Source organism: Anabrus simplex, chromosome 8 (genome assembly GCF_040414725.1).
Source record: "Anabrus simplex isolate iqAnaSimp1 chromosome 8, ASM4041472v1, whole genome shotgun sequence".
Classification (NCBI taxonomy): domain Eukaryota; kingdom Metazoa; phylum Arthropoda; class Insecta; order Orthoptera; family Tettigoniidae; genus Anabrus; species Anabrus simplex.
This window is the reverse complement of record NC_090272.1, coordinates 96496192-96513747: the sequence shown is the minus strand read 5'-3', so window position 1 is coordinate 96513747 and position 17556 is coordinate 96496192. Positions and strand designations below refer to the sequence as shown.

The following is a 17556-nucleotide window of genomic DNA, read 5'->3' as shown; positions in this document are numbered from 1 at the left end:
TAACATTTAACAGCTGAGACGATGGAGCCGCATGTCCTGAATCTAGAAGTAAGTATAAATAACCACCTAATCGATAAAGTATCGATTAGGTAGTTATTTATACTTACTTCTTGATTAAACATCGATACGGTCATGAAATGGACAACTTGTAATGTCCTGAATCTGTCAGCACGATAAGTACCCCAAAGGGATTGTCTTTCATTATTCTATTGTGTAGCTGCTTTATAGTAGAGTAGTTCATTTCCTGTTGTCAGAATGTGACACAATTTAAAGAAGACAACTTGAGTGATATAATAGGATCGTCGCCAAATAATTTCATGATATTTCGTAGTGTGTGATGAGTTCTTTATAATGGTACCATCAGAATCCTCGTTATCTGTATGCTACTTATTTGGTTTTGCATGCAATCGTGACTACTATGCACGAATTTTACTAAAATAAGTCTATTATATTTATGAAACATCGTCATCATAAATTGATTTTTCACCAGACCATTTATTGCGTAGATATTTCGTATTGGAATGGTAATAATGTAATGATTATGTGTCAAGGTTGAGAATCTTTCACATTATAATTTCATGTCAGGAATGCGAGTCTTCGCTAGAGAAATACTTATATTTACCACATTGCTTATGGTGATTTTCACGCATATTTTAAATGAAAGAGTCTTCTTCGGAGATGAATATGCTCATATACTGTGGACAGTGGATAAACGCCACCACAATCCACTATTTGTAACTAGTTCTGTGGCCTCGTTTAGTTCTACACCTCTTATCTTTAAATTGTTAGACACTGAAACTAACCGCCATCGTCTTGGTCTCCCTCTATTCATCTAACCCTCCATAACTGAGTCCATTATTCTTCTAGGTCACCTATCCTCCTCCATTCGCCTTAAATGATCCCACACCAAAACCAGTTTATGCGTTCAGTTTCATCCATCGACTTCATTCCTAACTTAGCCTCTTTATCTCATTCCGAGAAACCTCCTGCCACTGTTCCCACCCATTTGTACCAGCAATCATTCTTGCTACTTCCAATTTATGAATAAGATATCCTGATTCAAGCCAGCTTCTGAAAACAGACCAACGTAAAGATAGTTTCATCCAGGAGCTGACTTCCTTCCTACAGAATACTGTTGATTTGCAACTGTGAGCTAAGTGCTTTAGCTTTACTGCATTTTGATTCAATCTCACTTACTATACTACCATCCTTGGAGAACACACATCTTAAATACTTGAAATGATCTACCTGTTCCAGCTTTGTATCCCCCAATCTGACATTCATTCTCTTGGATTTCTTACCTACTGACATCAATTTAGTCTTGGAAAGGCTAATTTTCATACCATACTCATTGCAACTATTTTCAAGTTCCAAGATATTAGACTGCAGGCTGTTGGCACAACCTGCCATCAACACCAAGTCATCAGAGTAGGCAAGACTGCTTACTGCATTTCCACCTAACTGAATCCCTCCCTGTCACTTTTATACCTTTCAGCAGATGATCCATGTAAATTATGAAGAACAAAGGTGAAAGATTACAGCCTTGTCTAACCCCTATAAGTACCTTGAACCAAGAACTCATTCTAACAGCAATTCTCACTGCAGCCCAATTGTTAGCATAAATGAATTTGATTGATTTTAATAATCTACCCTTAATCTCAGTCCCCCAGTATGGCGAACATCTTTTCCCTTGGTACTCTGCCATATGCTTTCTCTAAATCTACGAAACATAAATATAACTGTCTACTCCTCTCGTAGCATTTTTCAATTACTTGGAATATACTGAAAATCCAATCCAGACAGCGCCTCTGTGGTCTGAAACTACACTAGCTTTCAACAACAGATTGCACCTTCCCTTCCAAGATGCCAGTGAATACTAATCAATGAGATACCTCGATAGTTGTTGCAATCCTTCCTGTTCCCTTACTTATAGATAGGTGCAATTATTGCTTTTGTCCAATCTGAAGATACCTTACCAACACTCCATGCTAATCTTGCTACTGTACGAAGCTATTTCATCCCTGCCTTCGCACTAAATTTCACCATTTCAGGTCTAACTTCATTGATTGCTGCTGCTTTATGACAATTGAGTTTATTTACCTTCCTTTCCACTTCCTGAAGCAAAATTTCACCAACATCATTGTAGTCCTCCTCATGAGCTTGGTCATTTGCAACGTAATTAGAAGATTTCCTTTTGCGCTGAGAAGATTTTTCAAAATGTTCCTTCCACCTGTCCAGTGATTCTCTGGGATCAATTATGAGTTCACCTGATTACCCAAAACACTATTCCTTTCCTTTTTCCTTCCCTTCCTAAGATTCTTTAACAGTGTCCAGAAAGGTTTCCCTGCTGCTTGACCTAGCTTTTCCAGGTTATTACCAAAATATTCCCGCAACTTCTTTTTGGATTCAACAACTATTTGTTTCACTCTGTTTCCTTAAAATAATTATAATAATAATAATTATTATAATTCTTTAATTATACCTATAATTCCCTGTCTGCATCAGTCCTTGTTTAGAGCCATTCTTGATACACCTTTTTACTTTAACAAGCTGCTCTCACTTAATCATTCCACCAAGATGTTTGCTTTTCCCCATCTCTGCACACAGTTATTCTTAGGCATTCTGTTGCTGTTTCTACTACAGCATCCCTGTGTGCCAACCACTCTCTTTCTATATCCTGAACCTGCTTACTGTCCGTTGTTTGGAACTTTTTGCTAATCATATCCATGTACTTCTGTGTACTTTCTTCGTCCTGGAATTTTCTACCCTTATTCGTTTGGAGACAGATTTCACTTTCTCTATCCTAGGCCTAGAGATACCCAGTTCACTACAGACCAGACGGTGGTCTGTATCATTGAAAAATTCCTGGAAAACCTAAATATTCCTAACAGATTTCCTGAATTCGAAATCGGTTAAGATATAGTCTATTGCGGATTTGGTGCCCCGACCCTCCCATGTATTGATATAGATGTTGATTCCCATAGGGAATCTGAAATATTTGTCCTGAATGAGCAAATTTATAATACCAATATAAATGGTCCGTTAATGGACATTATAAATTTTCCAGCTAGCTCATTCTTGGTTGCCAGCGTTTCGCCCTCGTGTGCTAGGGTGGGCTCATCAGTTGGTACCTAGCACACCTACCAATACGCTGGCTAGTGCATACCGTGGAGGCCAGTGCGTAGGCTAACTGGAGCCACCGGCAGTGCCAATGCACTAAGAGACTTTGTCTCATCACTAAAAATTGATGCCTGCTTGGCCATCAGATGATATAGATGTTGATTCCCATCAACATGTCCACTAACGGACCATTTATATTGGTATTATAAATTTGCTCATTCAGGACAAATATTTCAGATTCCCTATCGGAATCAACATCTATATCATCTGATGGCCAAGCAGGCATCAATTTTTAGTGGTGAGACAAAAGTCTCTTAGTGCATTGGCACTGCCGGTGGCTCCAGTTAGCCTACGCAGTGGCCTCCACGGTATGCACTAGCCAGCGTATTGGTAGGTGTGCTAGGTACCAACTGATGAGCCCACCCTAGCACACGAGGGCGAAACGCTGGCAACCAAGAATGAGCTAGCTGGAAAATTTATAATGTCCACTAACGGACCATTTATATTGGTATTATAAATTTGCTCATTCAGGACAAATATTTCAGATTCCCTATGGGAATCAACATCTATATCATCTGATGGCCAAGCAGGCATCAATTTTTAGTGATGAGACAAAGTCTCTTAGTGCATTGGCACTGCCGGTGGCTCCAGTTAGCCTACGCAGTGGCCTCCACGGTATGCACTAGCCAGCGTATTGGTAGGTGTGCTAGGTACCAACTGATGAGCCCACCCTAGCACACGAGGGTGAAACGCTGGCAACCAAGAATGAGCTAGCTGGAAAATTTATAATGTCCACTAATGGACCATTTATACTGGTATTATAAATTTGCTCATTCAGGACAAATATTTCAGATTCCCTATGGGAATCAACATCTATATCATCTGATGGCCAAGCAGGCATCAATTTTTAGTGATGAGACAAAGTCTCTTAGTGCATTGGCACTGCCGGTGGCTCCAGTTAGCCTATGCAGTGGCCTCCACGGTATGCACTAGCCAGCGTATTGGTAGGTGTGCTAGGTACCAACTGATGAGCCCACCCTAGCACACGAGGGCGAAACGCTGGCAACCAAGAATGAGCTAGCTGGAAAATTTATAATGTCCACTAACGGACCATTTATATTGGTATTACCTCCCATGTGTAGCGGTGAATAACCTTATGCTTGAAGAATGTAGAGTATTTGTAACTTAATCATCATCATGAATTCCTTCCAGTGAGCCAGGTAGGATGCTTAAGAACGATGTGCCTACATTTATTAAGGGCCTGGTATGCTTTTCTCTCTAGGGCATCCAATGTTTCTCCTCTCTTCCCTAGGTCTTCTCTTATCTGATCTAACCACCTTTTTCTAGGGCGTAATTGGTTTTTGTCCTAGAATGATTTTTTAAAATACTTCTTTGGTGTTCGAGTCACCAGCATCCGCTTAACGTGTCCTAGCCACTTCAGCCTTGCAACACTCGGCCCTTCTTCCATGGTCAGGTTGACCTGCAGGTCTCTTCATATCTGATCAATTCGTAACTTCTAAATGCATACTAGCACAGAAGTCCAGCAAAAGCTTCCCATTCCTATTAGCTTCCATATCTTCCCCACATTTACCAATCACCCTTTCATATCTTTCAGTTTTATTACTAACTCTCGCATTGACATCGCCCATTAGCACTATCCTATCCTTGTCTTAGCCACCTGAGCACAAGGAGGGCCATGACTCAGATTATGTCTGAGATGCCCAATCCCATTCCATAGCACCTGGTATCCCAACTCTTAGGACCCCATACTAGGCCACTCAGCTGCTGCCCATGGTTCACGAACTAGGATGTGACTATGGTAACTCACACCATGAACCATGAATGAATTTTTATGTAATAATATACTATCATATCTCACGTCATTAATTTCATCTCATTATCTCCTCTGATGAGGTTGACATCAGGAAGAACATCTGGTCGAAAAACTCACTACGAAGATTCATCTCACTTCATACCTGACTCCGAAGAGAAATGGGACATGGGTTAAACACACACACACAAATAGGCCTAATATCATTTTTAAAGGAAAACACATAAATAACACACACAAAAATAGTTAAACTTTTCTAAACTTGTTTTTCACAATTTGTCTATTTATTGAAGGACAATTGTCAGTTCACACTATGCTCATAGTTTGACATTAACATCGTCCTCTTGGTCTCTCTCTCTCTCTCTCTCTCTCTCTCTCTCTCTCTCTCTCTCTCTCTCTCTCTCTCTCACCCTCCAATACAGAGCCCATTATTCTCCTAGGCAATCTATCCTCCTCCATTCACCTTACATGACCCCACCACCGAAGCCAATTTATGCACACAACTTCATCCACTGAGTTCATTCCTAACTTAGCTTTTATCTCCTCATTCTAAGTACCCTCTTGCCATTGTTCCCACCTGTTTTTACCAGCAATCATCCTCGCTACTTTCATGTCTGTTACTTCTAACTTATGAAGTTATGAATAAGATATCCTGAGTCCACCCAGCTTTTGCTCCCGTAAAGCAAAGTTGGTCTGAAAACAGACAGATGTAAATATAGTTTCGTCCGTGAGCTCACTTCCTTCTTACAGAATACTGTTGATCACAACTGCAAGCTCACTGCATTCACTTTACTACACCTTGATTCAATCTCACTTGCTATATTACCATCCTGGGAGAACATACAACCTAAATACTTAAAATTATCTACCTGTTCCAGCTTTGTATCACCAATCTGACAATCAGTTCTCTTCGATAACTTACCTACTGACATCAATTTAGTCTTAGAAAGGCTAATTTTCATACCATACTCACTGCACATATTTTCAAATTGCAAGATATAAGAGTGGAGGCTTTCGGCACAATCTGCCATTAAGACCAAGTCGTCAGCATAGGCCAGACTGCTTACTACATTTCAACCTACCTGAATCTCTCCCTGCCACTTTATACCTTTCAGCAGATGATCCATGTAAACTACAAACAACAAGGATGAAAGATTACAGCCTTGCTGGTAAGTCTACCGCACATCTTCCCCAGAATCAACCTCCTCGTACTCTTAATTTCCCTGGCTTGGAGACTGGGTGTTTATGATGTTTTTGCAATTCATTTCATCATTATTATATTACCACCAAGCCTTTCCAGAAGACACACATTATTATTATTATTATTATTATTATTATTATTATTATTATTATTATTTTTATTATTATTATTAAATTAAAATGGTTCATAGTGTGGGACACTGTAGTCACATCCTAGTTTGTGAACCATGGGCAGGCTGAGTGGCCAAGTAAGTGATCCTGAGAGTCGGGATACCAGTTGTAATAGAACGGGAGTGGGCATCTTGGACATATTCTGAGTCATGGCCCTCCTTATGCTCAGGCAGCTAGAACTATACAATCCACCGGTGGTCCCCAACCCGTCAGAGGAGAGATTCTCACTCTTACTGTGTAAGTAGGGTAGCATCCTGCTTCATGAATTTACAGAGCTCAGAACATTTTAAGCAAGCCTCAGACCTACGGGAGTAATGGAGTCCCACTCCCATTTGATAGGCAAAGGACTCCTAAATGGAATTCGATGGGGAGTTATCAATATTAATGGGGCTTATGAAAAAAAAAACGTAGAACTGGCCGCGTCAGCAAAAAAGATGCATCTGGATGAGCTAGGAGTAAGTGATATTCGGGTAAGGGGAGATAACGAGGAAGAGATAGGAGATTATAAATTGTACTTGACGGGTGTTAAAAAGGGAAAGGCAGAGTGGGGTAGGGCTGTTTATCAGGAATATTATTGCACGCAACATAGTTTGTTAGGCACGTAAATGAGTGAATGATGTGGGTAGATTTGGCAGTTGGAGGAATTAGGACGAGAATTGTCTCAGGGTATTCACCATATGGGGGTGCAGATGAGGATGAAGTTGACAAGTTTTATGAAGCTTCGAGTGTCATTGTAGTCAGGGTCAACAACAAGGATAGGATAGGGCTAATGGGCGATTTCAATGCGAGAGTTGGAAATAGAACTGAAGGATACAAAAGGGTGATTGGTAAAAATGGGGAAGATATGGAAGCTAATGGGAGTGGGAAGCGATTGTTGGTTTTCTGTGCAAGTATGCGTTTAGCAGTTACAAACACATTCTTCAAGCATAAGGCTATTAACCGCTACACATGATAGGCTAGGGGTACCAGATCCATAATACACTATATCTTAACCGACTTCAAATTCAGGAAGCCCGTTAGGAATGTATGGGTTTTTTGGGGATCTGCAGTGAATTAAGTATCTCTAAGCCTAGGACAGAGAAAGTAAAATCTGTCTGCAAACAAATAAGGGTAGAAAATCTCCACAATGAGGAAATTATAAGTATATGGTTATGATTAGTGAAAAGTTTTGAACAGTGGACAGTAAGCAGGTTCAGGATACAGAAAGACAATGGGTGGCATACAGTGGCCATCTTGGGATATATTCTTCTGAGTCTCTCTTTGCTTTTTAGATGTTTTTTTTTTTTTTTTTTTTTTTTTTTTTGCAAGTTGCTTTACGTTGCACCGACACAAATAGGTCTTATGGCGACAATGGGGCAGGAAAGGGCTAGGAGGGGAAGGAAGCGGCCGTGGCCTTTAATTAAGGTACAGCCCCAGCATCTTCCTGATGTAAAAATGGGAAACCACGGAAAACCATCTTCACGGCTACCGACAGTGGGGTTCGAACCTACTGTCTCCCGAATACTGGATACTGGCCGCACTTAAGCGACTGCAGCTATCGAGCTCGGTTATATTCTGAGTCATGGCCCTCCTTGTGCTCTGATGGCTAGAAACAACTGTGTGTAAAGATGCGAAAAACTAACATCTTCGTGGAATGATGAAGTGAGATCAGCTCATAAACATAAAAAGAAGGGTTATCAGATATGGCTCCAAACCAGGGCCGATGTAGACAGGGAATTGTATGTAGATGAAAGATACAGAGCAAAACAAATAGTTGTTAAATCCAAAAAGAAGGCGTGGGTAGATTTTGGAAATAACCTGGAAAGGCTAGGTCAAGCAGCAGGGAAACCTTTCTGGACAGTAATAAAGAATCTTAGGAAGGGCGGAAAAGAAAATGAACAGTGTTTTGAGTAATTAGGGTGAACTCATAATAGATCCCAGGGAATCACTGGATAGGTGGAGGGAATATTTTGAAAATCTGCTCAACGTAAAAGGAAATCTTCCTGGTGGTGTCGTGAACAACCAAGCTCATGGGGAGGAGGAAAACGATGTTGGTGAAATTACGCTTGAGGAAGTGGAAGGGATGGTAAATAAAGTCCATTGTCATAAAGCAGCAGTATAGTGGGAAGGCAGGGACGAAATGGCTTCATACAGTAGTAAGATTAGCATGGAGTGTTCGTAAGGTACCTTCAAATTGGACAAAAGCAGTAATTGCACCTATCTGTAAGCAAGGGAACAGGAAGGATTGCAACTATCGAGGTAGGTATCTCACTAATTAGTATTCACTGGCATCTTGGAAGGGTGGGTGCGATCAGTGGTTGAGAGGAAGTTGGATGAAAACCAGTGTGGTTTCAGACCACAGAGGGGCTCTCAGCATCAGATTTTCAGTATGCGCCAGGTAACTGAAAAATGTTAGAAGAGGAATAGACAGTCGGGTTTATGTTTCGTAGATCTAGAGAAGTCCGCCTCTGTGGTGTAGTGGTTAGTGTGATTAGCTGCCACCCCCGTAGGCCCAGATTCGATTCCCGGCTCTGCCACAAAATTTGAAAAGTGGTACGAGGGTTGGAAAAGGGTCCACTCAGCCTCGGGAGGTCAACTGGGTAGAGATGGGTTCGATTCCACCTCAGCCATCCTGGAAATGGTTTTCCGTGGTTTCCCCACTTCTCTTCCAGGCAAATGCCGGGATGGTACCTAACTTAAGGACATGGCCGTTTCCTTCCCTCTTCCTTGTCTATCCCTTCCAATCTCCCCCCCCACCCCCCGCAAGGCCCCTGTTCAGCATAGCACGTGAGGCCGCCTGGGCGAGGTACTGGTCATCCTCCCCAGTTGTATCCTACGATCCGATGTCTGAAGCTCCAGGACACTGTTCTTGAGGCGGTAGAGGTGGGATCCCTCGCTCTGTCCGAGGGAAAAACCGACCCTGGAGGGTAAGCAGATTAAGAAAGAAGATCTAGAAAAAGCATATGACAGGGTACCGAGGGAAAAGATGTTCACCATACTGGGGGACTATGGAATTACGGGTAAATTATTAAAATCAATCAAAGGCATTTATGTTGACAATTGGGTTGCAGTAGACAAGGCTGTAATCTTTTACCTTTGCTGTTCGTAGCTTACATCGATCATCTGCTGAAAGGTATAAAGTGGCAGGGACAGATTCACTTAGGTGGAAATGTAGTAAGCAGTCGGGCCTTTGCTGTCGACTTGGTCTTAATGGCAGACTGTGCCGAAAGCCTGCAGTCTAATATCTTGGAACTTGATAATAGGTGCAATGAATATGGTATGGAAATTAGCCTTTCAAAGACTAAGCTTTCGAAGACTAAATGTCAGTAGGTAAGAAATTCAACAGAATTGAATGCCAGATTGGTAATACAAAGCTGGAACACGTAGATAATTTTAAGTATCTAGGTTGTGCATTCTCTCTGGATGGTAATATAGTATGTGAGATTGAATCAAGGTGTAGTAGAGCTAATCCAATGAGCTCGCAGTTACAATCAACAGTGTTCTGTAAGAAGGAAGTCAGCTCCTGGATGAAACTATTTTTTTTATCATTAGTCCAGCCCGGGAGGCACTCACGCGTAGCGACTGTCGTTTGTTTCCTCGCTCGCGGCCTACTCAGAAAGGATGTTCTCTAGCAGTGCTCAGTGCTGCCAACCTCTGTACTTAGGAACTATGCTTGCTTCGATAGCTGGTAGTAGTGGTGGTGGCGGCGGTGATTATTAGTTTGATTCTTGCCGTGGACAAGACCATTGGTCTGGATAGTTAGGATTCTTGCCGTGGACAAGACTATTGGTCTGGATAGTTAGGATTCTTGCCGTGGACAAGACCATTGGTCTGGACGGTTAGAAGCCGCGAAGCGGCGTTAGGCCCCTAGTTTCGTGAGGAAAGACGATTGGTCTGGACAGTTAGGATTCTTGCCGTGGAGAAAACCATTGGTCTGGATAGTTAGGATTCTTGCCGTGGACAAGACTATTGGTCTGGATAGTTAGGATTCTTGCCGTGGACACGACCATTGGTCTGGACGGTTAGAAGCCGCGAAGCGGCGTTAGGCCCCTAGTTTCGGGAGGAAAGACGATTGGTCTGGACAGTTAGGATTCTTGCCGTGGAGAAAACCATTGGTCTGGATAGTTAGGATTCTTGCCGTGGACAAGACCATTGGTCTGGCCGGTTAGAAGCCGCGAAGCGGCGTTAGGCCCCTAGTTTCGTGAGGAAAGACGATTGGTCTGGACAGTTAGAATTCTTGCCGTGGAGAAAACCATTGGTCTGGATAGTTAGGATTCTTGCCGTGGACAAGACCATTGGTCTGGTCGGTTAGAAGCCGCGAAGCGGCGTTAGGCCCCTAGTTTCCTGAGCGCGGCCGTAGCCCTCTAGTTTCGTGGACTGGGACGACGACACATTTACTTGCGCTTTTATTGTGCTGCGGTTGGTAACGCATTATGATGAAGTTCCTTCTCGGGAAGATCACATGCCAGTTTACATTGACCAATAGGAATACAAGAAGCTACTTGAGAAATGAATATGGCGTGTAATAATCTTCATTAGGTTATAAAAGTAAATGTAGTTTTTGGGGCGGGTTGGTGGGTTCCTGGACATCGCAATGAACACATCTCTCCTCTCGGACGTTCTCCCAGTAAGATTTCATTAATTTCCACTCACTTATAACATTACAAATGTAGTGCCTCCCGGGCTGGATTAATACCGTAGCGAGAATGATTTTTGGTACAAACAGGTGGGAACAATGGCAGGACATTCAGAATTAGGAGATAAAGGCTAAGTTAGGAATTAACTCAATGGATGAAGCTGTACGCATAAATCGGCTTTGGTGGTGGGGTCATGTGAGACGAAAGGAGGAGGATAGATTACCTAGACAATAATGGACTCTGTTATGGAGGGTAAGAGAAGTAGTGGGAGACCAAGGCGATCATGGTTAGACTCAGTTTCGAAAGATTTAAAGATAAGAGGTAAAAAACGAAATGAGGCTACAGCACTAGTTGCAAATAGAGGATTGTGCCAACATTTAGTAAATTCACAGAGGCTTGCAGATTGAACGCTGAATGCTATAACGGTCTACAATGATAATGTATGTATTTATTTTTTGTATGTATGTATTAAATTAAAATGTAAATTTTTACAGCATTACCAACGTTCGTACCTGTCATTCACTGGTTTATTATCTTCCTTGGTAGATCAGTGGTGGTGTCCAACCCATGATCACAGGTTCAATTCCAAACAACCATGCATTCCCCATCGTATATACTTCCTGACCTCATACTTCTGACTTAATTATGTAGATAATAGAATGCTGGTATTTCCATACCTGCCAACTTTTGGAAATCAAACATAGGAAGATTTTTTAATTCTTGGATTTCATTACATATATTGCACCATGGTCTACGTGAAAAAAAGGACACAATAAAAGGCACACAAATCTACACTTACAATGCGAATTGACCAATTCAATTTAAAATCTCAAACTAAGAAAACATAAAAATGTTTACAAGAAAATGTACCTAATCACTCTCATTTATGACACTTACATGCAAATAATATTTATATAACACAGACACATGCAACAAAATGTATAATAGTTTCCTTTACTAGACGGTAAAATGAACGAAAATTTATGGGTATCTCTGAACACTTGGAGATAAAGTTTTTTTTTTTTTTGGCCATAACGTGAAAAGTTGCATTTGTTGGCAGGACCTAGTGTTTACAGTGCACTATGTCTTCTGGTATGGGATAGCGTGATTTTGTTACTTTCATTGATCTGTCTCTGTCTTATACTTGGCTTTGACAATATGAAAGTGACTGAGGTATGAGCGATGCTAGTAATTCCATTCGTTCTGCAGCCAGTCCCTGCTATCAATGGTGTGAAAATGTTGCTCCTCGGGTCGGTTGGAGCATGCATTTCAGTGGGCTTGGCAGACTGATATGTAATAGCAACTTCTGGCTCAGTGAGGAAAGCAATGGGAAACTACCTCATTTCTCTAGTACGTCTCTTCAGTGATGTCTAAGCCATCTATGACAGCTGACGGTGGAGCTGTTGAGGATCCAACGAGCCTTAAGGCTGAAGACTGAACATACATACAAACGTGAAGAGAAAATACCAGAAACTCTCTCCAACACAACTCCCTGAAATACATTCAACTCATTAAAATTATGCACCGAAATGCACGAAACCACCACATATAAAACAATTCAATATGTCTCATACATTATTAACATAAGATTTTGAGAGGGGAGGGCAAAGCACAGAAATGCAAGAAAAACAAGTGGCCTACAACTCCAATGAAACTAAGCACAGAAACGATGTTAAAAGCGCGCGAACCACACAATAACAAACTTATTGTTTCGTCCTGATTAAGTGAGTCACTTTCGCTCGCTAGCCTTTCTTGCTTGTAGGATGATTGCCGTCCCAAATACCCGGCAGTAAAGCACACACACTGCTGTGGTGAGCAGGGAAACACGATACACTCGCGAAATAAAACATCAAATAATTACGCTTGAAAATGAGGTTGAGTAAATTACACAAGCACGCAAGAATTTATCCTTTATCCTAGGGGAAAAGTAATGACTGTACTGGAGGTTCTTCATCATCATCATTGGTTACATTGGTCAAAAAGAGGAAGACATAAAAATAAATCGGAAAATCGGAAGACGAGTTAAAATATGGAAAGTTTCCGGGTAAATCGGAAGGGTTGGCAGGTATTGTATTTCACTCCCGTCTACTTCTACATCCTTGCAGGAAGACACCAGAGCTGCTGCTAAACAAATAATATAATTTTATTTTTATAGCTAGATCTACTAAAATGAAATGCATTCTTTTAGGTTTAGTGTTCTCTTTTGTTGTTGATAATCGAACCCGTGATTATGGGTCGGACACCATCACCGATCTACCGAGGAAGCTAATAAACCAGTGAACGACATGTACGACTGCATGTAATACTGTCAAATTCTACATTTAAAATTGATAATAATAACAGTGGATACCGGTAGCCTCTGGAAAGGCTTGGTGGTGACCCAATGAGGATGAAATGAATGGCGAAGACATCATAAACACCCAATCCCCAAGTCAGGGGAATTAATAGTACGAGGGCTTGATCCCAGGAATTGAAGCAGGGCCATTGGACCAAAGGCAAGCATTCTATCCATTTAGCTAAAAAGCCGGGCTTTAAATTGCTAAACACTATATTATCATTTCCGCTAATCAGGCATTTATTATTGGTAGTGGCAGAGGCCTAGGCAGTAGTTTGTGAAACAGCCTGACAACACAGCAGGCTACTCCAGTGGCTCAAAACGCTTAAAACTTGACGTTCACTAAACCAACTGTCGAAAAGGCAGGAGGGGGAGTGTAACCTAAGTCTAGTAGTAACCCACATCTTGATCCCACACTACGCCACTGTACTAGACTGAGAGAGGATCATATCTGTCAATTTGAGCAAGAAATCCAGCACTTGACAAGCTGAGAAATGAAAAGAGAGAGAGAAGAACTGAAGAGCTAGAATGTAATGAGAGAGAGAGAGAGAGAGAAAAAAGAACCCCTTGTTCAAATAGAAATGTACTATAACTTATCCTAGATTTTTTTGTGGAATATACAGTAGTGTGCAAATTAATTGGGACAACACGATTTATTACTATATGTATAATACAGTTAGGAGCTTACTGAATATTAATAACTAATGTGTCCTTTTGCTTTAATGACCATCTGAACACATTGTGGCATACATTCGATCAGGTTAGAGCAGATGTTTCGTAGTTCCTCGTCATGAAACTACACTTTTGCCACATTTACTAACATGCGTTCCTTTGTTGAACAGTCCATTTTAACAAGACGCCTTTTCACAATACTCCACAAATTCTCTATGGGGTTTAAGTCTGGTGAATTACCAGGCCACTGAAGCACATTAATGTTGTTTCCTTCCACGAATGTCTTGACTGCTTTAGAAGTGTGACACGGGGCCAGATCATTTTGAAATGTTACTCCACCATCTGCGAAGGTCTGTAGGAATGGCACAATCCTGTGCCTTAGGATTTCCATGTATTTGGTTGAATTCATCATGCCATCAACTGGAACTAGAGTCCCAGGACCACTTGCAGTGAAGAAACCCCAAAAAATTTTTTTGGGGGGGATGTTTTACCGTCCGTTTAAGATGCTCAGCTCGCACTGCCTCATGGGTGTTTCGCCTGACAACCCATGCTCTGTAACCTTGAACAATAAAATGTGATTCGTCACTGAAAATTACACGTTTCCAGTCATTGGAGGTCCAAGATTGATATATTTTGGCCCATGCCAACTGTTTTTTCTTCATGGCAGGCGTTAACAACTGCTTTTTTTATTGGCTTTTGTGCCTTCCGCCCACAATCAAGAAGCCTACGCCGTACCGTTGAAGAATCAATTTCGACCCCAGTAGCCAATAAATCTCTCTGAAGGTCTTTGCTTGTCTTGTGAGGATGAATTCTACTGTTTCTAAGTGGAATTTTGTCAGTTCTAGGGGTGGTTTTTCGTTTCCGTCCACATCTGCCTTTTCTCTTTGGAGACAATGAGGCAGTATCATGATATGCCCTAAGAAGTCTTGAAACACTAGATTTTCCCACACCAACAACAAAGGCAATGTCTCATAGTCATAGATGTGTGTTCACGAAGAGCAACTAGTTTTGCCCGCTTCATTGGTGAAATGTCCATTTTAAAACGAAGACAAAGTTTTCCTCTCGAGAACACATAAATAACACACACTGTCGCTATACAATACAAGCACTCAACTGAACTGGAGGGTACCAACAATTGTTGTTCATGGTCAAGGCAACAATAGTCTACCAACAGTACAACAGTTGAATTGCTCCAACTTCAATTCTTTGTAAAATATGAGCTTGTCCCAGTTAATTTGCACACTACTGTAGCATGCTTCTTATACTACAGTAATGTATACACAGACGTACTGAGTCAAATGTATTACTCGCACACTTTTTAGTGATAGATGGAAACCCTAGTGCTGAATCAGTCGACCTCAACGATCTTCGAGATTCGTATTGGCACCCTTTGAAACGCAAACTATGAATCGCTTATGCATCGCTGTGCAACATCTGGCGTACGTTTTACGTACTAGCAATGCTGTTTACACAGCAAAGCCAAACTATAGAATTCATGCTAGGAACAAGATCCGCATCAAGAAATGTTATATAATGTGTGTGTGACACAGTTGTTGGCTTAAGATAAAAAAGGTTAAGAAAATTAATATCGATCGATCATATTATCAATTCAATTCAGATATCATTTCCATTCAGTTGGCAGTATTACCGGAACAGGGAGAGCTCCCTCCTTACTCCTAAACCCAGTACACAAATCTATCACTAAAAAGTGTGCGAGTAATAATCTAATACTCAGGAAAGTATAAGATTTGAAAAGAGAAAAGGTGACAATCATGGTTGAAATACTGGTGGATTTCAGGACAGAATTTTCTTACAATAAAACATGTAGCGTCAAGAAAGAATCTGACCTTAAACTCTGTCCGAATCTCAAAATGGCCCAGATGGCTCCAGGGACCCGTAAGATATGATGAAGAAAGAAATTTTTCCGTAACTCTACTCCTTGATGGATGATTCCAGACCGATTAACTTATGTGTGAAAAAAATTCAAAACATCTTTGAAAACAGCTATGAGATAAGCTAGTTAACGACAGTATACCAGTTCCTGCAACCTTTTAATTACTTTTTTTTTTTTTTTTTTTTTTAATTATGTGGCACCAACACAGATAGGCCTAGGTCTTATGGCGAAGATGGGACGGGAAAGGACTAGGAAGGGGAAGGAAGTGATTGTGGCCTTCATTAAGGTACAGCCCCGACATTTGCCTGGTATGAAAATGGGAAACCACGGAAAACCATCTTCAGGGCTGCCGACAGTGCGCTTCAAACACACTATAGCTGAAGCCACTTCCCTTCGTTATAGGGTTTAGCTCCCCTTTCCTTGCTTAAACAATATTTGTTAATATTCCACCCTGCACCATCACAGGGATTGGAACATGACATCAAAGCGGCAATCTTTGAGCTAAAAACAAAGCAAAATCATTTCCGTACAGACCATGAAGGCACTGAGAGGGGTGGAAGTTAAAGGCTTCCACTATCCATAACCTCGGCGCTTGATGGAGTAGAGTGGTTAGCTCTACGCCAGGCCGCCTTTGCCCCCAGGAATTAACCTGGTACTCATTTCTGGAGTAGGCTGAGTGAACCTCAAGGCCATGTCCACCTCCAGAAACGGAAATCTCGTTTCTTAAATTTTACGACTTACTTACGGGTATATGAACCCATCTTTGAGCTAAACATATTTAAATACCTCACCCCTTCCGTAACTATTCAATATAATATATCTATTAAATACTGTTGGTATTTGTGCGGCTATGTACTTCGGAGTATTCTGATATGGATATCAGCTGAAAGCAAATTTATTATGAAGGACCACATAACATAACCTGACTCCGAAGAAGACATTCTTCTTACATTTATAACCAATGGATTTACCACCATTCAGCTTTGCATTTTCTCATCATCCACTGAACATCATCAGGAACAGTCCGATTAACATTAAATTCATTCTTTCAGTCATGATTTCCCGCTAGACTTCTATAGTTTCCCGTCACAAGGAGCTCCAACACATCCAACACAAACAACGATGTCAAACACTACTCAAACTACTCTTTGCTCACCGCTTCACACGTGTACTTCTTCTTATTATTCGCCTCCTACTCAACTTTGACCTCTACCACGGCCAACTGGATCCCTCGTTGAGACAAAGGTCGTATAGATTGGGCTGGAATTGAGCAGCTATCCAGAAGCCGAAGGCGTGCGACCGCCGCCATCTTACGTCACTAAACTATCCCGATGAATTTATACGAAATGGGATTATAGAACATGATATAATTAACATAATTAAAAGCACATCGAAATAATAACTAAAATACCGATTTATTCGATCCATTAGGACCTTTGTTTTACTGTTATAGAAAATAAATACTGGAATACCATTTACCGATGCTTTAAAATAGCCAACCTGTTATAGACCGATCTATGGTCAAATCTGTTTCCTTACAACTCTCTTACAGATGATTGACACGTATTTTCAAGTACAGTGATGCAATTAAACTAATAAGGTGTGCCGGGCTGAATGGCTCAGACGGCTGAGGCGCTGACCTTCTAACCCTAACTTGGCAGGTTCGATCCTGGCTCAGTCCCGTGGTATTTGAAGGAGCTGAATGGCTCAGATGGTT

At 41.3% G+C, this 17556-nt stretch overlaps 1 protein-coding gene across 2 annotated transcripts in view; it reads right to left on the bottom strand.

The window, feature by feature from the left end:
- LOC136879162 (uncharacterized) overlaps positions 1–17012 on the bottom strand; it is a 71439-nt gene extending 54427 nt beyond the window's left edge. The window contains exons 1-2 of one of the 2 annotated variants that reach the window (XM_067152923.2): positions 16790–17012; positions 11451–11622 (exon numbers count right to left, since the gene is read on the bottom strand). Coding sequence is in view for 1 of the 2 variants with exons in the window: in XM_067152922.2 (XP_067009023.2) it covers positions 16790–16816 (27 nt within the window). In the remaining variant the exon portion in view is untranslated. The remainder of the gene's footprint in view (positions 1–11450; positions 11623–16789) is intronic. The other variant, XM_067152922.2, reaches the window with a different exon arrangement.
- Between the last annotated feature and the right edge of the window lie 544 nt (positions 17013–17556).